General features: G+C 42.3%; 1 protein-coding gene across 11 annotated transcripts in view; it reads left to right on the plus strand.

Annotated features, from left to right (window-relative positions):
• CTBP1 (C-terminal binding protein 1) overlaps positions 1 to 24820 on the plus strand; it is a 561086-nt gene that overhangs the window by 532041 nt on the left and 4225 nt on the right. For all 11 annotated transcript variants that reach the window (XM_073649110.1, XM_073649113.1, XM_073649109.1 and 8 more), the window contains 4 exons: positions 9663 to 9877; positions 16555 to 16685; positions 17375 to 17502; positions 17956 to 18073. In XM_073649110.1, the coding sequence (XP_073505211.1) occupies positions 9663 to 9877; positions 16555 to 16685; positions 17375 to 17502; positions 17956 to 18073 (592 nt within the window). The remainder of the gene's footprint in view (positions 1 to 9662; positions 9878 to 16554; positions 16686 to 17374; positions 17503 to 17955; positions 18074 to 24820) is intronic.

Raw genomic sequence — 24820 nt, forward strand, 5'->3', positions numbered from 1 at the left:
AATGGCATCTTCGAAAAGTCCAACTAGCCAGTCAGAATCTCATGTCTATGTTCATCTTTGTCTGAAATTGCTTTTGGACATTTTGGGTCCATAATGGTTTATGGTGGACTCTACTTGGTTTCCAGTCCCTTTTTGATTTCCATGGATAGGATTCTTTATTTTCTTGAGGGGAAATATATACATCTCTCTCTTCCACCACTAGTGTGTGTATTTTAATGGGAATTTTTAGCTCAAATGGAAATGTGCTTCAGTTTTCGACAGCGGCCACTAGATGCTGTGAACGTTCCCTGTTTACATGCGTCCAGTGTGAAAAATAGCAGATTGGTGGACATGTTGGGTGTTGGACCCCCTAAAGTTTTGGAATTGATGACTTATCCTGTAGATAAGACAGCCCCATTAACACTCGAGAGAAATTTAGAAAACTACCCTAACTTACGGTCAATGTAACTAATTTGTATTGGTCAAAGCTGGTGGCTAAATTCCTATATCATTTTTTTTTTTATGGTTCTTTTGCTTTTAGTTTTTTTTTAGTAAGTGGCATGTGAGACCTTGAAACTTTAGTATATTAGAGAAACAATATATATTGAAAATTGACACTCTCCTTTTTGCCTCTTTCAGGCATCTTTATGGACTTCTACTTTTCTGTAAATCTTTTGGGGAAACCAAGGGGGTTTTCTAAAGGTTATGTAAATGGTGGAGGGCCGAAGAGGGAGGAGGGGTATGCAGCTGCATTCTCCTTCAGTGTTTCATTCATACGGCGCCATCCAGGTTTCTTCTCCAGGTGCAGAGGACACGGCACTGACATGCATTAAAATCCTGGGAATAAAAAAAAAAAATTCAAATGGTCATTTCATTAAACTTAAATCAATAATATATTCTTTTGGAGAAATCTGCTTCCTTGGCAACTGACGGACCACTTATTCTCCTCTCTCTGTCTCAGGAACTCGCTATCAATTTGAAGTGTAGCTAAAATCCCTCCTGCTCTAGCCAAGCTGCACTACCAGCTCCTTGAGAGAGAGGATTACAGCTGCCAGTTGATCTTTATGGGGACTGGAGGAGCAAAGAGGCATAATCCCTGGTGATGCCTTCAAGCAAGCGTGCTGGATTCACATCTACACTGCTCAGTACTAATGTATATTCTTTTCTGCTGCTGCTTCTGAATGTTACATGTTGAGAAGGCATGAAGGATCCCTGCTCCCCCTAACATGTAACATTCAGAAGCAGCAGCAGAAAGGAAAGGAATATGCAGAAGTAGCAGCAGAAAGGAATATGGAGAAATAGTGGGCAGTGTAGATGTGAATCCAGCACACTTAAGCTAGTGGGGGGAGAAAGACCTCACCACAACTTGGGGAAGCAGGAATCCTTCATGCAGTCTCAAGTTCTGGTGAGGTCTTTCTCCCCCCCACTAGCTTAAGCATGATGGATTCACATCTACACTGCTCAGTACTTCTGTATATTCCTCTCCATTCTGCTGCTGCTTCTGAATGTTATATGTTGAGAAGGCATGAAGGATTCCTGTTCCCCCCCCCCCCCCAAGTTGTGGTGTCTTTCTCCCCCCACTAGCTCAGAGACGACTAAGACTGAGCGATCCTGCAGAAATAATAAAAAGTGTCAAACACAGGATACAAGTCTGATATTGGTCAGAAATAACATACATGTACACACATGATCACTTGTGAACAATGATCTGAAATGAGTCTCCCTCCTGAAAAACAACTAAAATTGCATGTTACATTTCTGGCCTTCATGTAGTTAAAGCCGGCCATACATTGAAGATGGCTGTTGGCCGACTGAGCGTTCAGTTGAAAGTCAGTTCTCCTGACACTGCCGTGGTTTTTTTATTTTTGGTCAGTGAAGAAAGTAAGGATTGAGCATGCTGAACTCCAACATGACCAATCCATTATCGCTCTCCATCCCCAACCTCTTGGGTTAATGATTAGTCTGTCCCACTAAAATCTGGGAGTTCTTCCTGTATGGCTGCAACTCGTACCAATAGATGCTGATTTACAAGAAGTTTAATGCTCAGTATTTTAATCTCCGGTTTATTTTTTATCTTGATTTCATTTTTTTCCTTTCCCTGATGTGCTGGCAATGTGAAATATATCTAGTTGGTGATGGAGAATAGGCATCGAGACTATTGCTGTTGAAACTTGGCAGCGCTGATCTCCCCGGTTCAGATTTAATTTGTTGTGCCAAATTTTCCATTTACAGCTTGGACAACAATAAAAGCAGATGCAGAACCCAACCTGACAGGTTTTGGCTCCTGCATTATTCACGTACGTGCTGTGATTTACATTGGACCCAGGAGCTGAGGAAACTGCTCGGCTAAAAAGGGAAAAAGTTTAGATAGAACTAGTTCTGCCCAGAGCACAGAATCGCGCGCCAAGCGGGGGGACTTGGATGAGTTTTGTGTTTTTGCAAAACAAAATGGGTAAGAAGTAATCGCTCTAGTGGATTCACGTTGACCGTCTGAGGATTTGGATTCTTTAAAAGACTGGCCAGATCGATCTCTTCACTTTAATGATGTTGCTGGCATTTAGAGAGGTGTTGCCATGTTTGGTTCGTAGTTACTGAGGATTTCTATGACTTTTCAAGAGCATTAAGTTAAAGGTCTGATATTTACTTTTTTTGGTTTTTAGAAGAAAAAATAATTGCAATACCATTTGCAACCACATGGTGTGCTGGTAGGCAGACATTATTTGTTCCTGCACATTTTATTGACAGGTGTTTATTGTAAAGCACCACCTAGTGGATGGGAGTATTAGGTACAGGCATTGTAAAATGGCATTTAAGCATGAATGAACACCAGTTTCATACAATGAATCTTCATGAATAGTTTGAGTAACTTTGTAAATTCCTTCTATTACTCATCTTGCACTGATACTAAAGCCTGCTAAGCTGCACTCACTATTCTGCTGTTGCAGTCACTATGTACATACATTACTGATCCTGAGTTACATCCAGTATTATACTCCAGAGCTGCACTCACTATTCTGCTGGTGCAGTCACTGTGTACATACATTACATTACTTATCCTGTACCAATCCTGAGTTACATCCTGTATTATACTCCAGAGCTGCACTCACTATTCTGCTGGTGCAGTCACTGTGTACATGCATTACATTACTGATCCTGAGTTACATCCTGTATTATACTCCAGAGCTGAATTCTCCCAGCATTACTTGTTTGATAGTCTGCAGAGCTTTGTCTGATTTTGTTTTGGCTGCATTAACAAATCCAGAATTCTATGAAGAAATGCATTTCACAGACTACGTATCAAGTGGAATGGATAGTGTGTATTATTATTTATTATTATAGCGCCATTTATTCCCTGGCGCTTTACATTTGAAAAAGGGGTATAGATAGCGAAAACAATTACAATAATCTTGAACACAATGTGACAGTGACTGGTACAGGAGGAGTGTAGTTAATTTCCTATATTATATTTTTCTTTTTCTGTGTTTTCTTCTCATAAGCGAGTTATATGGGTGCACGATACATGTTAAGCTACATGGCGGTATTAGTTTTATAAAGTTGCTGGACTGATTACTGTATAGATTTATGATCCGCTGACATGTGCCGCAATCCTCAGCTCTGAGACGTCTTTGTAGATGAAGTATTTTGCAAACCGGGACTTTAAGCCAAGAGCAAAAGAAAAAAGTAGTAATCCATGGGAAGGGAGTGGTGATGGGTGGTGGATTTTCGCGGAGTGTCGTGTTTCCACAGGGCTGTCTGGCTTTGTCTGTTTCGGTCGCAGGCCCTTGCGCCACGCCTCGGCCTCGGGTGCTCCGTGCCAAGATCCCGTCTTCCAGCCCTTATAGTGGAGCCTGCAGGGGAGACATTCCCAGCATCACAAAACTGTAACGGTTTATTGACCAAGCTGGTAATTTAATGGTTACTATACCGCCACATAGTGAGGCAGTGACCGTCCCTTCCCTTAAAGAAGCACTACAACTTTATAACTATAGAGAATGCAGCTGACGGGATGTAATTTCTCTACGTGAAAACTTAGAGTATTAGGGATTCATCTCCCATGTTAAAAGTCCGGCCAGCCTTCCCACCTTTTTTGAATTTGCTGATCCCTGGGGGAAAAGATTGCAATCAATTGGAGAATTAGTGCATAGATTGTTTACTTTAGCCACTAGGTGGCGCTTACTGCTCCCCCTTCTAGCTGCCAGAATACCCCCTCGTGTAGGCAGCAGGCAGTCTGGATACTTAAGCTCCCACTAGTGGTGATCACGGGCAATCCGAATAAATGGGCTCCCTCTAGTGGTGACAGCAGAATGTCTGAATGTTTAAGCTCCCTGAATAGTCTGGTTATTTAAGCTCCCTCTAGTGGTAAATCCCAATAACTGTGCTGGCAGCAAGCAGCCTGATTACTTTTTTTTCTTCCTGCTGCCACCCGAAGGGAGCGCTTGAGATGCCTGAAGTGGTGTTGGATTCCTCCTGCTGCCAGAAATGTATCCTGTAATGCTTTGACTCCTTAAAGGGAAGCAGGAACTGTATTGCCATATAATTTGGGACCCGCCATCATTGGTAAAAATGGCCTGTTTTTTAAAAATAAAAATGAGAAATTGCCAATATCCATTTTGGTAAATGTAATATTTAAGGACCTTTTTGGTCCCACAATTTTGGAACATGTTAGTCCAACTAGTTTTGCCCCAAAACCATCTGGAAACATTTTGTTTGGGAAAGGAGTGGTTTATACTCGCACTACCGAAGTACTATCCTTTCCAAACCAAAATGAAAGGAAAAAAAATAATAATTCAGGCTAGTTCGCATGTACATTTTTTATTTTTTTGTAGTGAAAAACTTTAAAAATCTTGCAGTTTTTTCACACTATTGGACTCTCTTCCTGTTCTCAGTAATACACTGACTCGTATGCTTTGTTTGTATGGAAGCCTTAGCTGTACATGCTGTATCATTGTGCAGGAGGAGGTGAGCTTTAATTCTTTATAGGTGTTTTCAGTCCTATACAGCTGCCTGTGGTGGTAATGAGACTACTGAAAAGCCGAGTCTCGTATTAGTCTAGCGGCCAATATGAAAACAAGATTTGTTTGCTTTTTCGTATAGATAAAAAATAAATTTGACATACAGGTGATGCGTCAGTTGATTTTCCAATCGCTTAAATCTGGTTTTTAACAGAATCCTTTAAAGCAGGGGATCTCAAACTCTGCTAGGTATATGGGCTGAAGCCCCACAAAAAAAAAAAAATTTGGCTTTGACCGCATTCTTTGCAGGATGTGATGGCATTTTTACTTCCCATATGTAAGATGCCTCTTCAGAGAGAGGACTCTAACTCTATAGCGCCACCTATTGGAAGCAGCAATCCTACAAGTCACAATCGACCCTTTAACGAGACTTGCAATATGACTTGGGATAAAAGCCAAATCAGAATCCCAACCTTGGCATGCCAGAGCTCATGTGTAACTCTCCATAAGGAGAAACATTGCCCCTTAGACCTTATCTCCAGTACAACTTTTTGATTAGTGTTTTTTTTTGTTTTTTTTTGCCATTCATTGTATTGATTATGGTACAATTTTTTTTTTTTTTTTTAAAGCTGCTCACCTTGTCTTAAAAAATGTCCCCCATCATGGTCACCTTGTCGTAGCAAATGTCCCCCATCATGGTCACCTTGTCGTAGCAAATGTCCCCCATCATGGTCACCTTGTCGTAGCAAATGTCCCCCATCATGGTCACTTTGTCGTAGCAAATGTCCCCCATCATGGTCACCTTGTCGTAGCAAATGTCCCCCATTCTGCTGCTCTTTACATACATCAAAAAGGTCTCGCCTAACCTCACTCCCCTGGCGAACAACCTCTTCCTCCTGCACAGCTGTAGCAGAGCATGGCAGTGATGTCGTACGCGGTCTGCGGCGGCGCGCTGACGTTGGCTGGCAGCCTCTGATTGAACCGGTGGCTGCTATTGGTATTGCTGTGCAGAGAGCTGCTATTGCACCGCAATACGTTTCAATTGAATGTGCGTCCAAAGAAGCACATTCAGCTGAAACCAAGCACAGACATCGGTGGCCCCTGGACCGGGCCACGATCATCATGGGGAACCCCGGTGCCTGCAGAAGCGGCCTCTAGGGCCATGTGTTTGGTATTTGGGACCTCTGCTCTAAAGAGGAAGAAAATGATGGTAAACCTAGCCTAGGGTCTGAGGTGTCGCACTTGCACCACCACTTCAGATCCTACCGCATGAAGTTTATTTTTTCTGCAATGATCCTTTTTAAGGGCAAAAATAATGCAGGTTTATATTTTCTGTCATTGGAAGGGTTTGTCCAGTCTTGTAATAAGTCTGCAGTCACTATGCAGACTTCTGAGTCTTTACAGCGTGCGCAAGTGAGCGGAGTGAGGCCGCTCAATTCTTGCCCTCGCCAGCAAAACTGGAGAATCCGGACAGTGTGTAGTGCGCACACTGTAGGGATCCAGAAGTCTACAGTCAGTGTGCACACCGCACACTATCAGGAGTCTCTGGTTTTACTGGTAAGAATGGGTTCGTGGCATAACTACAGTCCTATGGGCCTCCAGGTAAAATACATTTTCATTGCCCTTACCCATTAAACATGTTGCTCAAATAAAAAGGTCCCAGAGGCACTGCCAGAGCCTATAAACACTTATTCTGTAATTAAAAAAAGAAAATTATCTTATTGCTGAACTTTAAGTGTATATCTTGTATTTTTAAGTAATACCTCTGAATAGAGTAACCAAACAACAAATATCACTAGTCTGTTATGGAGTTTACTATACTGATATCACCGCACCATGACTGTATGGCACCACCACATAGTGTCTGAATGCAACTTCCATCCTGTATCTAAACAAAACCCACTACTATACTAATAACAATAATGCCACATACAGTACAGACCAAAAGTTTGGACACACCTTCTCATTTAAAGATTTTTCTGTATTTTCATGACTATGAAAATTGTACATTCACACTGAAGGCATCAAAACTATGAATTAACACATGTGGAATTATATACTTAACAAAAAAGTGTGAAACAACTGAAAATATGTCTTATATTCTAGGTTCTTCAAAGTAGCCACCTTTTGCTTTGATGACTGCTTTGCACACTCTTGGCATTCTCTTGATGAGCTTCAAGAGGTAGTCACCGGAAATGGTTTTCACTTCACAGGTGTGCCCTGTCAGGTTTAATAAGTGGGATTTCTTGCCTTATAAATGGGGTTGGGACCATCAGTTGTGTTGTGCAGAAGTCAGGTGGATACACAGCTGATAGTCCTACTGAATAGACTGTTAGCTGCTTTTTTCTTGCCATAATACAAATTCTAAGTAAAGAAAAATGAGTGGCCATCTTTACTGTAAGAAACGAAGGTCAGTCAGTCCGAAAAATTGGGAAAACTTTGAAAGTGTCCCCAAGTGCAGTTGCAAAAACCATCAAGCGCTACAAAGAAACTGGCTCACATGAGGACAGCCCCAGGAAAGGGAGACCAAGAGTCACCTCTGCTTCTGAGGATAAGTTTATCCGAGTCACCAGCCCCAGAAATCGCAGGTTAACAGCAGCTCAGATTAGAGACCAGGTCAATGCCACACAGAGTTCTAGCAGCAGACACATCTCTACAACAACTGTTAAGAGGAGACTTTGTGCAGCAGGCCTTCATGGTAAAATAGCTGCTAGGAAACCACTGCTAAGGACAGGCAACAAGCAGAAGAGACTTGTTTGGGCTAAAGAACACAAGGAATGGACATTAGACCAGTGGAGATCTGTGCTTTGGTCTGATGAGTCCAAATTTGAGATCTTTGGTTCCAACCACCATGTTTTTGTGCGACGCAGAAAAGGTGAACGGATGGACTCTACATGCCTGGTTCCCACCGTGAAGCATGGAGGAGGAGGTGTGATGGTGTGGGGGTGCTTTGCTGGTGACACTGTTGGGGATTTATTCAAAATTGAAGGCATACTGAACCAGCATGGCTACCACAGCATCTTGCAGCGGCATGCTATTCCATCCGGTTTGCATTTAGTTGGACCATCATTTATTTTTCAACAAGACAATGACCCCAAACACACCTCCAGGCTGTGTAAGGGCTATTTGACCAAGTAGGAGATTGATGGGGTGCTACGCCAGATGACCTGGCCTCCACAGTCACCAGGCCTGAACCCAATCGAGATGGTTTGGGGTGAGCTGGACCACAGAGTGAAGGCAAAAGGGCCAACAAGTGCTAAGCATCTCTGGGAACTCCTTCAAGATTGTTGGAAGACTATTTCCGGTGACATTCTCTTGAAGCTCATCAAGAGAATGCCAAGAGTGTGCAGAGCAGTCATCAAAGCAAAATGTGGCTACTTTGAAGAACCTAGAATATAAGACATATTTTCAGCTGTTTCACACTTTTTTGTTAAGTATATAATTCCACATGTGTTAATTCATAGTTTTGATGCCTTCAGTGTGAATGTACAATTTTCACAGTCATGAAAATACAGAAAAATCTTTAAATGAGAAGGTGTGTCCAAACTTTTGGTCTGTACTGTACATGTGGAAAAAAAATCTCCATATAACACTTTGACCACCATACAGTGGTGACTGACTGAATAATACCACCAGGAAAAACCACTTGACAGTATACTATCTCCAGAGCTCCTGTGTGGTGTGCACTGCATTTACTGTATACAATCTACAGAGCTCGGTATATCTAATGACTAACAGATGACTTATCGAATTGAAGTCCATTTTCTTCATCTGGTGCTGACCGCCATGATTTCTCCCAGCCACAATCCATCTGGTAGGTTTTGTAGACCTCTCTAACTAATCTTTCCCAGGACACCCTTACCACTCCTCTTTTCCCCCCGACTTTTATACTGTGCTGGATGAAGAAAAGTACTGAACACATTAACAGTACCTCTTTTGCACCCTTCCTACACCCTTCCCCATGACAGATTCCCCAGAAATAACAGTAGTGGTGACCCTGCACCCTTACAGTATAGATATCCTCCCCTGTGGACCCCATACAGTACTAATGCTTTTGGCCCTTTATGGGGCCACAATGGGTGACATTAATAATTTCACCTATTTTGTCCCTAAACATTAATGGTGTCATCCATTGTAGTCCTATACACTAATGAATGGGACAAAAGAGGAACATTAATATTGTCGTTCATTGTGGCTCTATCCACTAATGTCCCCCCATACACTGATAACTTCTGCCACTGTCTTGTACATTAATGCTCCCCATTGTGACCCATTATACTAGGATAGTGTCCCCAATTCTGGCCACGGTGCTTGCTGCGTCTGTATACTCCAGTGTATATGGCACTGTGGTCAGATTCACCAACTGACTTTAGGTGCAATTTCAGTCAGCTCTAGTTTACCGCCATAAATAAGTATCTTTCAATTGATCATTCGTCGAGGCGATTACTATTCCACACAATGTGTCTTGCCAATGCTGCTTAGTCAATTGGTCCCTCAAAACCGTGGGTTCTGCTCTTTAACATCTGGTTAAAAACGTGATACATTGCCCAACCTTGGATTTTGCCCTGTCAATTTGCCCCAGAAGAAGCTAATCTGGCGAAACCCAGGGTTGGGCGAGAGACTAGCATGCTGAGTGGTTTGTAATATGGTGTTAAATGATGTTACTTGCTGTACCCATGATATATTTGTTGTCTTCAGTGCGTTGACGTTTTCCATGGTCTTGTCTTACAGGACGGGTTGGTCAAGCAGTCGCTCTAAGGGCAAAGACTTTTGGTTTTAATGTCATTTTCTACGACCCTTACCTGTCAGATGGCATCGAGCGGGCATTGGGTCTGCAGCGGGTCAGCACTCTACAGGATCTTCTGTTTCATAGTGACTGTGTAACTCTTCACTGCAGCTTAAATGAGCACAACCATCATCTTATTAATGACTTCACCATCAAACAGGTAGGAGCCCGTCATGTACAGTGGGGAGGTGAGAAGAACGGGAACGGCGCATGTAGGTTTCGCCTTTATGTATTGTGTAACTGAGGTGCTGGACTTGAGACCTCGTTCTTTTTGGCTGTCTGAATTTACCTTGTAAATGTTCTTAGGTTTTCTGGCCTCTGAATTTACAGTGGTGACTACAAAGACCCTATTATTGTCACTCTTGTGTCCTATCACTTTGTGTTGTGGAGACCCTAAAAGTTTGGAAGACTTTTATCTTTGGTATAAGCACTGTCATGAGGGGAAACCAAGCACCAGAAGTCAATTGCCATGGGTAGATATTGCACTTCTTGGCCATTTGTGGGATTGAATTTCTACATTCGACTTCTCTGGTCTCAATCCCCAAACTGCTGCTCTAAATTATCACCAAGTTTGGGAGGTCTGGGGGCAACAAAATCTCTGCACCTTCTTACCTTGAAGGTGTCGAGCAGATTGCTGCACTCTATTGTAATGGAGAACAAAATTTTGCACCACTTTGCCATCGGGTTGAGGACCAAATTTCTGCACCCCTTTCTTACTAGAGTTGAAGGGCTGGGGGCATCCGAAATGAGGCAATGGTCGAGTGGCCCAAATTGCCGCACCACGTTGACATGAGGATTGAGAAAAATTGCAGTGGTGGGGACAACTGCTGCACCCCATTGTCTCTGGATGGAATGGGACCAAAATGCACAACTACGCAACAGCACGTGTGAAAGACTTGGCTGTACTAAAAGACCACAGACTGCACATGAGCGGACTGCAAACTATGTCCTACGAGGAACGGTTAAAGGTTTAGAGATTGCAGATTATATATTAGAAAGTTTTTGACAGGGTGATCGAGTGGAACAGGCTGCCACGAGACTTGAGTTCTCCTTCAAACACAGGCTGGACAGACATCTGTCTGAAATGGTTTAGTGAATCCTGCATTGAGCAGGGGGTTGGACACTATGACCCTGGAGGTCCCCTCCAACCCTAACACTCTATGGTAACTCTTTGCCACAAGGAAAAACTAGATTGGACCACCCACTGCTATTAAAAGGTCATCTTCTACCACCTTAATGCCATGGGGAATCCAAACTGCTGCACCCCATTGCCATGGTGAAAGCCAAATTGCAAATGGTGCCGGAGACCCACCTAAACAGTTTTGCATGTGACTCGAGGCATAACTGTTCCATTTGTCTTGGATCTTCCACAGTAATGGGGTTCTGTAACTAAGTGTACCTTCCCCGGGAAACCAGCATCAAAGGGGGGTAAGGGGAAACACCAGGTGCACAAGGGAACTAAAATTGGGGGGGTGACAAGGTGCACAAGGGAAACCAAATTGGGGTGGGGGGGCGACCAGGTGCACAAGGGAAATCAAATTGGGGGGGGGGGGGGGGGGTGCGCGACCAGGTGCAGAAGGGAAACTAAATTGGGGGGGGGGGGGTGACCAGGTGCACAAGGGAAATCAAATTGGGGGGGGTTGCGTGACCAGGTGCACAAGGGAAACCAAATTGGGGGTGGGGGCGACCAGGTGCACAAGGGAAATCAAATTGGGGGGGGGGGTTGCGCGACCAGGTGCACAAAGGAAACCAAATTGGGGGGAGGGTGACCAGGTGCAGAATTGAAACCAAATTGGGGGGGAGGCAACCAGGTGCACAAGGGAAACCAAATTGGGGTGGGGGCGGGGGGTGACCAGGTGCAGAAGGGAAACCATATTGGGGGTGGGGGGAGGATGACCAGGTGCACAAGGGAAACCAGTTAGTTTTTCAGCTTACACAATCCTTGGTCACAAAACTAACGTCTACATTTTCATTGTAGTGTGGTTTTTCTTGGTGGGGGAGACTTTGTTTGAATTAATAAGCCGTACTATTTACCGCTCCAAGGAAAAACCGTTCCAGCCGGGATTTCACAAGGTTTTTTTTTTTTTTTTTATTTTTCCTGGATAAACAGGTGACAGAAGTGAATGCTCCGTGTTATCTTCTATAAAATTATTCAGATTTTCCCTTTTTAACCCTGGAGCTGTAGTGATGTGTAAATGCCGGGCGTCGCACTCTCGTCTGCCAGCGTTACAGCCGGAGCCGACGTTCAGGCAAATATTTATATCATTGCTGCTCGGAATAAATATTACTATGTATACTGCAGATGAGATGTCTGCACCGAGACGCCCCAACAGTCAACACCGTGGATGGCGGGAGGGAAGTTTATTAATATAACCAACGCCTACAATACAGGAATACGTGTGTGTGTCAAAGTATCATATGTCCTAGTATCAGAACTCTATAGGACGATCAGACCCCTTGGGAACTGCACTGAGATTTGCAGAATAACACAACATTATTAAATGCCAATTTGTTGGACAAATGCCATATTTCAAGGTATTTAAGCCATGCACCGCCCCCCCAAAATGACTTGGACTACCCATTTTAGGTGTGGTTTTATTAGGTTCCGAAGTGCTTTTGCAGGACTGTCCCGAATATAAAAAAAAGAAAAAAAAAAAATCCCGATTTTGTTGAGAAGTAGGACTTTCATGTTGAAGGGAATGTCATCAGAAAATGACCACCTAGTGATTACATAAAGTGCTTTTTTACAACAATTTTTTTTCCATATGTGCAAGATCTATTAATTTTTAATACAACTTTCACACTGGCTTTTTTTAGATGACTTATTCAGGAAATTCACATGTACATTAGCAGCAATAGACAGGATCTGAGAAGTTTTTTTGAATTGATGTTTCTAATAAGCGTGTGCAAAGGTCATTGTGAAAGGAGGTGGAGTGGAGAGTTGATTGCTGGATCCATTTTGCCTATTGTGATTGGAACTATATTGTCAGCAAGGTATAGAGATCTTGAAGGGACAGAGTACAAGTCTTAAAAATCTCAAATGACCAGTGTGGTTATTTCTAGTACTAATTTTTTTGCTTTTTAATGCAAATCGCAATATAAAAAAAACTACAGGTAATAACAGCTGACTTGATGGGTAATTTTCTGATGACACTCATTAACAATCAGCCTGTAAGGCTGTGTGCCCACGTAGCATTTTTCAAGCGTATATGCTGCGTAATTTCCGCAGCGTAAACGCTTGAAAAACGCATGTATATCCGCACCCCATGGTCCGCAATGGGATTCCGCAAGTTCTATGCACATGCTGCGGATTTTTCCGCAGCGTTTATGCCGCGTTCAAAAATCCGCAGCATGTCATTTAATTTTGCGTTTCCGCAAGCGGAATTGCCTTTGTCCAATGCATAAAAAACGCAAGGCAATTCCGCATGTGGAAAACGCGTGATAAACGTGCGAAAAATGCGCGATAAACGCGTGCGGAATTCCGCATGCGTTTTTTCGGGAGAGGACTTGCATTTATGCAGCAGAAATTTTCTGCTTCATAAATGCAACGTGGGCACATAGCCTAATCCGCAGCATGTGCATAGAAGTTGCGGAAACCCATTGGGGATCATGGGGTGCGGGTTACCAAGCGTTTTACAAGCGTTTCCGCTGCGGAAATTCCGCATCAAAAACGCTTGTAAAACGCTACGTGGGCAAACAGCCTAAATCCTCATATCTCACTGCTGCCCCCTTCTGGTTCAAGGGGAATGCACAGGGGATAAAAAAAAAATGCACCTATCCAGAATAAAAAAATGACTAGGTATTATGAGATCTGAGCGAAATGCAGAGCTGGCAGAATTCTGATTGCAGCTCTGGGCATTTTAATAATGTGCCTCTAGTAAAGCAAATGTTATGAAGCAAAATATGAAGTGTAAAAGCCATTATCCTGCATAAGGAGCCAGGAACAGCTCTGCTACATCCGTTTATATCCATTAGAGCTGAAACGACCATAAATCAAAGTCCCAAAGTAAAAATATCTAATGCAAGTGAGTAAATAATTAAAGGTGTAGTGCTGTATACGGCCGGCCTGGCCTTCACATGGTGAGTAGGTGAACATAAAATATGCATGTCTAAGATCTCCACCTTTCCTCTTCCAAACTCTACTCTGACCCTTCCATATCCTATAGATTGTAAGCTTGTATGTCCAGGACTTCGTTCACACCTCAAGCCTTAAAGTTCATTGGCCAGATACACAAAAGATGAGCGCTTCCAGAAAGACATGTAAACTAGACACAGTCCAATATTGCTCTGGCAGTACTGAACCTTTCTGGACTGTCAGATTCTGAATTAAAGGAAATTTATAATTTTAGTTTGTGTATATTCAGGGTCGGACTGGCCCACAGGAGAACAGGAGAATCCTCTGGTGGGCCCCCCCATGTTGAAATGCACTTGCGATTCCACCTATGAGAAGTGGTTTGCTCAATAAATTTGTTTCACAATGTACAGACATAGGCCCATACTGTCCCCCCGCCTAGATCGGGGTCTCTATTGCGTTAATCTGACCTGACATTGGGTTGGAGGAAATAAAGATTCATTGCAAGACTGATATTACTCCTATATAATACATAAAGCCGCTGTGTACTGACAGAATGCAAGCAGTTCAGCCTGTGTACTGTACACGCCATTAGGATTGGGCTCCCGCGGTCATCACATAACACAGTATGCCACTTACATGTCAATGTCTAGTAGACTTCAGCCGCTTTGATCATTGAGCAAACTGGCTGAGACTCTAGTTGACGCTCATTCAGCTTGTGTGCAGGTTGCATAGTTGAGGTGAAGTGATGACTGCTGGAGCGAGCAAGTGGAGCCTAATGCTAACCGTGTATAGCTCACATAGGTGGGATTTAGCATGCTACACTATTTGTTAGTGTTCATACACCCCTGAATATATTTTTCATCAGAAACAAATGGACTGTACCAATATTGAAATAGAATACTGCCAAACCATAACCAAATATTACCAATATATACAGCAGTGATATCATGCTGATCATTAACCAAAACCACTGTACTAAAATTGATCGTTCCACACCAGCGCTCCGCAGACCTAAAATTGTAATGTTATCATAGTGGATTTATTTATACAGTATACACATATACGATCAGCGACCACCTCACTGATCGTAATCACTTTCACTCTTGTTTTCCGGTCAGCCCAGACCACCATAACCACTTCTTTCATCCATAAATTCTTCTTTTCCAACAGTCTTCACATTCCCCACCTCTACAAAAGCTATATAGTGCCCTAGACACTAATAACTACCCCCCCTCCCCAGTGTGTCATGAATAGTAATAGTACCCTCCTATTGTGCCCAAACACAGTAGTAATGTTCCCTCTCCACTTCCTCATGGTAATCCTGTCCCCTGTCAATGCCCTCATTTTGCTTTATAATGAAGCCCTTAATTGTACCTCCTTGGTTATACCACACTATATAGAATTGTCACCCTAACAATCCCAACAATCTCCCCTGTGCCCCTTATAGTAGTAATTCCCCCATTATAAGGGGTCTTCTCATATTGCCCTGCATTGTAACTCCTTACGAGGCACAGAGCGCTATAATTCTCCCCCATTTTGGCTCTTAATTTATTTTTGGATTGTCACAGGAGGTATGGGGGGCATTACCAAATCCCCCTCATCTGCTCCCACGCTCTCCTCCCTATCACAATCCCTGGCACATCTGGTGCGATGCAGTGATCTCCTCACATCATCTGATATAACCTGTGTGGTGCTGGCTTTATGCTTCTTCCCACCTGCTGATTAATGTCGCCCTGCTACTGTGTAAGTATCTGCGTCCTGAGGACTGTAAAAGGGGTTCACTTGTCTTCAGCTCTGTGACTGCAGACTTGTGATTCCTCACATCATGCACACTGCACCTACTGAGGATTCTCTGGGGCGGGCAGTCATGTCCCCAAAAGTATGGGATTTGCGTACTCCTTGCCACAAACCGACTAGACTTGTCCGGCCTTGCTCAATTCACTTTCATTGAGCAAGGCTGCGCACGTCTAGTTGGCATGTGACCACATATACTTGCAGTCATGTGCCTGCCGTTCCTGACACCAGAGATTCCTGATGACGTGCAATGTTGGCGATGTGGGGTTTCACAGGTCTGCAGTCAGAGGTTGTCTGGTCTTAAGCTACAGTCGCTCGAAGTCTTGCGAGCCGTGCACTGGCCTGGTCCGGCCCTGTCCTGATTCTATACGAAACAGAAGATTTTACAACTTTCCCAGGTCCTTGTTGCTGCATCATTTATTTCTGCCCATTTCCGATAATGTCGTTCCTGCTTTTCTGGTGGCCAGCTACTCCCTCTAGTGGTCACAGGGCATGGCACACTTTGCATTCAGGGCTGTATTCTTCTTGCCAGCATCACTCCTGTAGCTGCGTCGGCCTGTCGTCCTGCTTATACTAATCACTGATCAGCCGATCATCAATGTTAAGACATTGGTCAGAATCTGGTCTTTATGGATTCGTCATGAGATGTTTCAGAGGTGTAAGTCTCTACTTGTGGAGATGGAAAGGGAGAGGGGTCTGATCCAATGTCTTTCCCCATTCATGCTCATCATGGCCCTGAGAGGAGCAGTGTAGCTGGACTTCTTCATCCCACCGCCATACACTGCAGATCTAATATACCGTACAGTGTGTAAGTAGCTGTGCCATACGGTGAGCACAATGTGGCTGCACTTTAGGCGAATGTCAGCCCTCCTTCGAACTAAGCCTCTTCCTAGCCATGCTAGTGAGGGAGGTCCTAATGTCAAAATTCAGAAGGTTCTGGTTTGATGGTCTCTGGATCTTCTCTACAGATGAGGCAAGGAGCGTTCCTGGTAAACACAGCACGAGGCGGCCTGGTCGACGAGAAGGCGCTAGCACAAGCTTTGAAGGAGGGAAGGATACGAGGAGCCGCCTTAGACGTCCATGAATCTGAACCTTTCAGGTATGGCTTCTAAGAAGGATTTTTTGACCATCCTCCTTATAACTAAAGTCTATATATCTGATTATTCCAGCGATTAGAATGGCAGATATCTGCTTGGCAGCTGGTCCCTTGTATGGTGGTGGCTCAGAACCTGCGATCCCATGATCTCTGTGCAGATCCTTATATCTGGGCTGTACTGCCCTGTGTGTGGAGATTTGTCAGGCTAAACAGTGATTTATTCCCTGGAGATGGAGGCAAAATTTGTAATGGCACTCGGCACCGAATGTGGTTGTACGTGCACTTGTGGTTGAGAAAAGTACCATTCCTAGCGTGTCAACTGGCTACACAAAATGAAATATCATTTACTCCATAATAATCAAATGAAACAAATGTATATAAATTGTTTTATTGACTTGCACAAAATTAAAATTAAAAAAACAATGAAAATAAAGTGAGGCCGATAAGAGACAACAAATACTAAAGCTAAGATAACAATACGAGAAGCCACCGGATAGTAGAATGCTACCCAGGTATGTTTAAATATGTATATCCACAAGGTTAATTACAATGAAATTCTGAAAACTAGATCTATAGACGTTTGATTCAATGTAATACACAAAATTTAAATTAATCGATCTGAAGCTTAAATGGCCGACCTGTATTGTTCTGACAAAGCTGAATGTTAAATTCACAAGTCTTTATTCTTTCAGCTTTTCTCAAGGCCCATTGAAAGATGCCCCCAACCTCATCTGCACGCCACACGCCGCCTGGTACAGTGAACAGGCGTCCATAGAAATGAGGGAAGAGGCAGCCCGGGAGATCCGCCGAGCCATTACAGGTAAGGCTACCAGCATTGGATACTTGGGGCAAGTGGATTTTTAAAAATTGGAGAGTTTGCCCCTTTTTTATTATGCATACTGTCTGGTTATCTGCAGATGACTGGTTAACCCTGGTTGAAATCTAATCTTCCAGATGGTGCAGGGTTCAATAAAGGCAATTTTGGAGTAGATGAAATGTACCAATGATTTTAAAATAAATGGGTCCATAATTCTTTTACAGGGAAATGGTATAAAAGCAGGACTAAACCATCGAATTGCCATATAGCTTCTTGAAATTAATCCTTTTTTGCCAACTGTCGCCACTAGGGGGAGCTCACTGCACAGGGGTTTACATAAGTCGTTGAACTCCATAAATCCATTTTGCAGTGAGCGCCCCCTAGTGACCATTTTACTACTGTACTGCTCGACAGTACACTACCTGATTTTTTTTCTTTTTTTTTCCCTTCTTACAGGTCGTATTCCCGACAGCCTTAAAAACTGTGTAAATAAGGATCACCTAACTGCAGCAACACATTGGGCCAGTATGGATCCAGGGGTGGTTCATCCAGAACTGAATGGCGCTGCGTACAGGTAAATGGAGAGCTTCACTGGTCCGAGGCTAATACGGGCAATTACACGGTGACTTAGCCGGGCAGCTGATGCCTGAGCGCTCGAGAGGAATATTGACCGAGTGTAATGTTGCTTTCACGGTTCTGTGGCTCGTGTGATCTCTATCGCTAGACTCTAGATTATAGGTCCTGGCTGCTGGGGAAGATCAGGTCCCCGACCCAAAGCAGTTTAAAGACCCCTTCGGTTTGCTGTAAAACGACAACTACGACCATTGGATCTGGCGATCAGACGATCACCAGCCGTCTCCGGGTCTTTGTAAACCTAGATAAGTTCCTCCAGTGACTTTTGTTACAGCTTTCCTGACCAAATATTAACAAATTGATTTATTTTGACTACTCAGGGGAGGATATGTTATGTAATGTATAACTTGTTATTTTCTATTTATCTGTCTTTTTTTTTTTTTTTTTTTTTAAATATTTGTTACTTTTTTTTCTAATATTTAATTATATAATTATAACTACTCAGCTGATTACTGCACAGACAATTTATACTGGTAGCTACAAGTTGGTGGTAACCTGAAATGACTTATTTAATGTAAAACTTAAAAGTTTCCAATTTTTTTTTTTTCTGGTATGTGCATTAAAAATTTTATATGGACCCCCCCCCCCCCCCTCCAAAAAAACAAAACAGAATTATGTAATAGAATAGATGTTAAGATAAAACAAATGCAATTCTTCCCATCCCCTTCCCTCGCAAATACAAGCACCTAAACTTTAAAGGTTTACCATTGACCTAACTTTATGATTTGGCCTGAAGAGGGATTAAAGGGGATTCCCATCTCAAAGATCCTATCCCAACATGTTGTAGGTGTAATAGCTTATCAGAAGAACTATACTACATTTGTAATTGGAGGTATTTGGTATGTCGCTAACCCCATGTGCAGGGCATTGTAGTAGCTTGGGTATCCATGGTTATGACCATTCATAATAGGGACAGTAACCATGGATACTAAGCTACTGTAATGCCCTGCACACGGGGTAAGCGACATTGCAAATATCTCCAATTAGAAATGTAGTATAGTTCTTCTGATGAGCTAATATTACACCTACTGCATATTGGGATAGGATCTTGTAGAAGGGAATACCCCTTTAACTGTCCAACTTTGGCCAAAGCTCTGTCTTAGGCCTCCTTCACACATCAGTGTGTCCAGTATGTGTGATGACCGTTTTAACACGTACTGGAGACTCTTACACACTTGGACTCATTGCAAATCTATGGGTCTGCGCCCATGTCAGTGTGTTGTATGAACCATGTGTCCATGTGCAAAACACGTTGACATGTCCGTTTTTTGCCCAGAGCACTGTCGGCAATACACACTGACATGACATCAGACCCATTACTAACTCCTTAGTCAAAATTAATAGACAGAGAAAAGTCCTTAAATTGAAATAATCACTCCCCGACCCGCTTTGATTTTTTTTTTTTTTTTTTTTTTTTTTTAAGTTCATAAATGGTTAAGAGGGTCTGAAAGTGATAATTTCAATTAAAGGACTTTTTCTCTGTCTTAATTTTGACTGGTTAGTAATGGTGGTGCCTGATAGACACCTCTCCATTACGAACCTCTGAGCTTTGTCAGTGGACATAAAACAGCTGACATGAACCCCAAAACTATCACACCCCTTGCCTCCGCACCAGGGCAAGTGGTAAGAGCTGAGGCTAAGCACCAGAATTGGCGCATCTAATGCATGTGCCATTTCTGTGGCGGCTGAGGGCTCATCTTAATCTGGGAGGGGGCCAATATCCATGGCCCCTTCCCAGCCTATCAATATCAAGTAAAACTGGGCACTCGGTAGAGAGAAACTTTCAAATTGATTTTAATTGCAGTTCAAGCACCAAACAAAAAAACGTTTCGGTCATACCAGACCTTCCTCAGTAAGTGCAGACTACGTTATGGAAGCTTGTGCAGGGTAGGAAGATGGACACCATGTCAGGGATATGTCCCAATCTTCCTACCCTGCACAAGCTTCCATAACAGTCTGAGGAAGGTCTGGTATGACCGAAACGTTTTTTGTTTGATTTTAATTGCAGTTCAAGCACCAATTTGAAGTTTAACTCTACGGAGTGCCCAGTTATACTTCATATACCTACCGGGTTTGGACCCTACTGGAGCACCTTACACAGCCGTGCTTGTATTTTCTACAAGCCTATTAATATCAGCCCGCAGCTGTCTGTTTAGCCTTTGCTGGTTAGTAAAATTTAAAGACCGCATGTCATTTTTGTTTTGTTTTTTTGTTCCCCCTCCCCTCCCTCTTTACTAATTAGTAAAGGCTAAGCAAACAGCTATGAGCTGTTAATAGGCTGGAACCTTTATGGCTACTAGCCCCTTCCTAGAGTATTAATACCAGCCCCCAGCTGTTGGCTTTCCCTCAGCTGGTTAGGAAAATTAAGGAGGATCCCACGTGCCTTTTTTTTTTTTTTTTTCAAATTAATTTAATATGTATGATACATAGACAGCGTTTGCTGACTACAAATCTCATCATTGTCGCCTGGTCTCCCTGCGATCAGCGAGACCAGGCGACGCTGATGTGTTTGATTCAGCTCCTGGGAGCATCGCTGACTGTACTGCTTTTTCCAAGACGCCGGTACATGTCCCACTGATGCTGCACGCAGATGTGACACACGGACACGTAATATCAAAACGTGTACAAGAGGCCTTAGACTTCAAAAATATCTTTTTGTATCTCTAGCAGTCCAAACTATTTTTCTTATGCAAATATCCTGTGTAGATCGTATTTCCCCAAAATTACAAATTAAACATGCCGTGACTCCCCATGATCCCGAAATTGGTGCTCTGAATCCAGACAACCAAGCTCTACAGAGCAGTGTAGCAGAAGTGCATGTGTTTGGCCTCCATTCATTGTATAGAAGATTGCCAGAAGTGGCAGATCGCTGTACTCTGCTTTGTACACTAGGGATGCTGGAGGGGTATAACTTTTTTAAAAATTTTGGGAATCAACATTTTTAATCTACCTTTATTGGCTTCCTGTACCCACCACTAGAGGGAGCGCACTGGATTCTAATTTTGAAAATTAATGTATAAGCCATGTTTGGTGAGCTCCCTCTAGTGGTGACAGGTATGAATCATTTTATCCCAGCCTGTGGGATTTGGCTTTAGATACAAAGAAATGAATCATAAAGGAGATCTAGTTAATAGAAATGTCCAAACTGAAATGATAAAATAAATTTTTTTTTCAAGAGGACAGACTAGAGGGATAAACGAATGCTTGCAATTTCAGCCCAAAATCTTATGAATTATTTTTCTGATGGTGTCCCTATGACAACACTTCATTTGAAAACCATGCATATATGCATTAAAGCGGCATGTCTCCGTACAGCCATGAAGTAGATGAACAAGTATGTTGCCTCAAACCTGAACTGATAAGTGTTGTCATGGGGACGTCTCAAAGAAATCGGTTACCTGACTAAAGGGTTATTCTTATCTTAATAAATGGGTACAGTCGGACAGTGCTTGTAAATACAAGAAATTTTGCTATTTGCTGCTGCTTAAAATTTACAGCCGTTCTTGAGATACAAACACTTCTCTTTTTTTTTTTTTTTTTTGCGGTGGTCGGTCTTCAAAGCAACAAGCTGCAGATAGTGAAAAATAGCTTGTAAGCGCTGCATATGTTCATTTGAGCTTGCAAGCACTGTTTTGTAGCTTGCCTGGATTGCATGGTTACACCCACCCCCCAATTCTGGAAAGCTTCATTGCACTGCTTAAAAGCTAGACAACAGCAGTGGTCGGTCTCCTAGGCAACGAGTTGTAAACTTAAAAGTAAAAAATGTTCATATATCAAGCACGATCTGACTATGAAGATGGGAATTAGGCTATGTGCCCACGATGCAGAAATGCTGGATATTTTTTCCGCTTCTCCCTGGCAGGAAAAACACATGCGGATTGTACAGCGCTTTTCCAAGCGATTTTAGCATCACTTGGAAAGTGCTTGACAACTTGGTCACACTATATAAATCCATGCAACCGGCATATATAGTGTGACCAAGTAATAGCTTAAAAAAAAATAAATAAAGATTATACTCTCTTTCCGATGTCCTCCCGGTGTTATCTCCGCCTAGTCCGGTCTCTTGTACTGTTCGCGGTGGTGTGAAAGACCTGCAGTGACATCATTCAGTCATGTGTCAGGTCACATGACTCAATGATGTCATGGCAGGTCATTCATAACGCGACCCATACAGCAGACCAGATGGAGGGAAGAAAACACTGGGAGGACATCGGAAGATAAATATAATTTTTTTTTTTTCTTTTTTCTTTTTTTTGTTTTTACAGTTTCTATGGTACCCAGATCTGGATGAGAGTCTCCTCTTCTCCAAACCCGGGTACCATCCGCCATTGAACCGTGTGATATCCGCTTATCCACACGTAGTCATGCGGATGTCACGCGGTCCAATGCAAGTCAATGGTGGTGATTACGCTGCGTGTCTGCAAAATTAATGGACATGCTGCAGATTTTTGAGCACAGCATAAACGCTGCGGAAAAATCCGCAGCATGGGCATTGACATTGCGGCTTGTCATTGGGGAGCATGGGGGACGGATTACCTAGCGTTTCCCAAGAGTTTACGCTGCGTAAATTCTGCAGCATAAACGCTTGGAAAATGCTTCGTGGGCACGCAGCCTAAGCCTTTTAAGCTAGATATGAAATAAAAATTATATTTACAACTTTAATGACTAATCTCCTAACTCTATGCAGTCCTACAGTCTCCTCTAGATGGTGGTGGTGTGTTGCCTAACCTTGTAAGGCTGTGGTGACGGGTACTTGTTACTGTAAAAGTGATATTTGTAATTATAGAGCACAATGCCTTCCCATAAAGCTATCTTAAGGGGATCAGTTTTTCTTTTTTTTTTTTTTTTTTTGATACAGGCAAAATTCGATATTTTTTTTTAACCGTATTTTCACAATAAAAGAGGAGAAAATAGATCTACCTGTGGCCAGGCATTTTAGTTTCCCTGATCACATCAGACATGAAATTTCTGTAAATTTGAAATCGCCTTTTAATACCAGTAAAGTTTGGGAACATAAACTGATGGTGACCTTTGACACCTTCAGAGTGGGAATGAATGTGTCACATGGATTCTTCATTCTACATCAACTAAGGAATGTGGTAATCAGAACACTCCTTATCTATGAACCAATCCAATATTTACAGCCAGAACTGTTTATCTCTCTCCCACAGTAATAGCTCTGCTTTCCGTCACCGGTCTCATCTATTGCATTATTTCTGTGTCCTATTGTGTATAAATATGTGACTCTTCAGATTTTGTGGCGTACTATGTCTGATGAAGAGACCTGAGTAGCCTCAAAAGCTTGCAACTTGTTACCATCTTTTCAGTTAGCCATTAAAAGATATCAACCACTGAGGACTCTCAAATCTAAATTTTTTTTTTTTGTTTGGAACCCAGAGAATTTTCCAAGGTTGGAAAATTCTCTGGGTTCCATAATTTTTTTTTTTTTTTTTTTTTAATCATGGCCTTGCTCCAAAAAAGAAGAAAAAAAAAAAAAAGCTGTAGCAGAGCTGAATTTGCCACATAGCCCTTTTTTTCCGATTTGCGATTAGGCCATTTACGTGCAGTCCTGTATAAACCCCTATAAAAAAAACTGCAATTTGAGATGACGCACAACTCTAGTATTAGAAATTACCTTCCTTCTACCACATCAGCTCAGGTCGTTCGGGTTTCCTTATCTCATCTCATCCATTCAAATACATTTGTCCCGCTTCCCTATAAAAGTGACACACTGGTAAAATAAAGGCCCCCCTGTGTAATTGGGTTCCTGTGGCCGTGCTCGCTATCTGTGCTTTCATCTTCAGGCTGAACTAACTCCCGCTCTCAGTATACATATATTCATGGCGTCTTTAAATATTTAATGGTGACTAAGGCACAAGACTGCATTAGGCGCACACTTTTTATAGTCTTGTTATATTGATTTGGATCTTGCGCCTCCCGGAGGAAATGCTGACTGTTGTAGGACTGGTGGATATTCACTCGCTGATGTATTTTGTGATATAACATGACATGGCTCTTCTCTTTTGAGAAATGACTTGTTACCAACAAAAAATAATTTAACACTATTACCAGCATTTTTTTTTTTTTTTAACGAATCTTAGAAACCATATTCTGTTTTAAAAAAAAAAAACAAAAAAAACAAAACAAACCTGCGGAGTATAGGGGCTAATCATATAAACTAGTAGGATTCACCCTAGGTCATTAGTTATTTAGTTCAAATGATCTCTATTTAGCTTATTTTTTTCAGTGCTGTTTTATGTACAGTCTTATAAATAAACCCTGGATTGTCCTCATGTTGGATTAGCTTTTACACTGTGTGCAGAATTATTAGGCAAGTTGTATTTTAGAGGATTATTTTTATTATTGATCAACAACTATGTTCTCAATCAACCCAAAAGACTCATAAATATCCAAGCTTAATATTTTTGGAAGTTGGAGTGGTGTTTTTTAGATTTGGCTATCTTAGGAGAATATCTGTTTGAGCAGGTAACTATTACTGTGCAGAATTATTAGGCAACTTAATAAAAACCAAATATAATCCCATCTCACTTGTTTATTTTCACCAGGTAAACCAATATCAGTGCACAAAATTTAGAAATAAACATTTTTGACAGGCAAAAACAAAAAAATTAGTGATCAATATAGCCACCTTTCTTTATGATGACACTCAACAGCCTTCCATCCATAG

This window comes from Phyllobates terribilis, unplaced genomic scaffold (genome assembly GCF_046119375.1).
Source record: "Phyllobates terribilis strain yellow unplaced genomic scaffold, ASM4611937v1 Scaffold_1__5_contigs__length_1240528914, whole genome shotgun sequence".
Lineage (NCBI taxonomy): Eukaryota > Metazoa > Chordata > Amphibia > Anura > Dendrobatidae > Phyllobates > Phyllobates terribilis.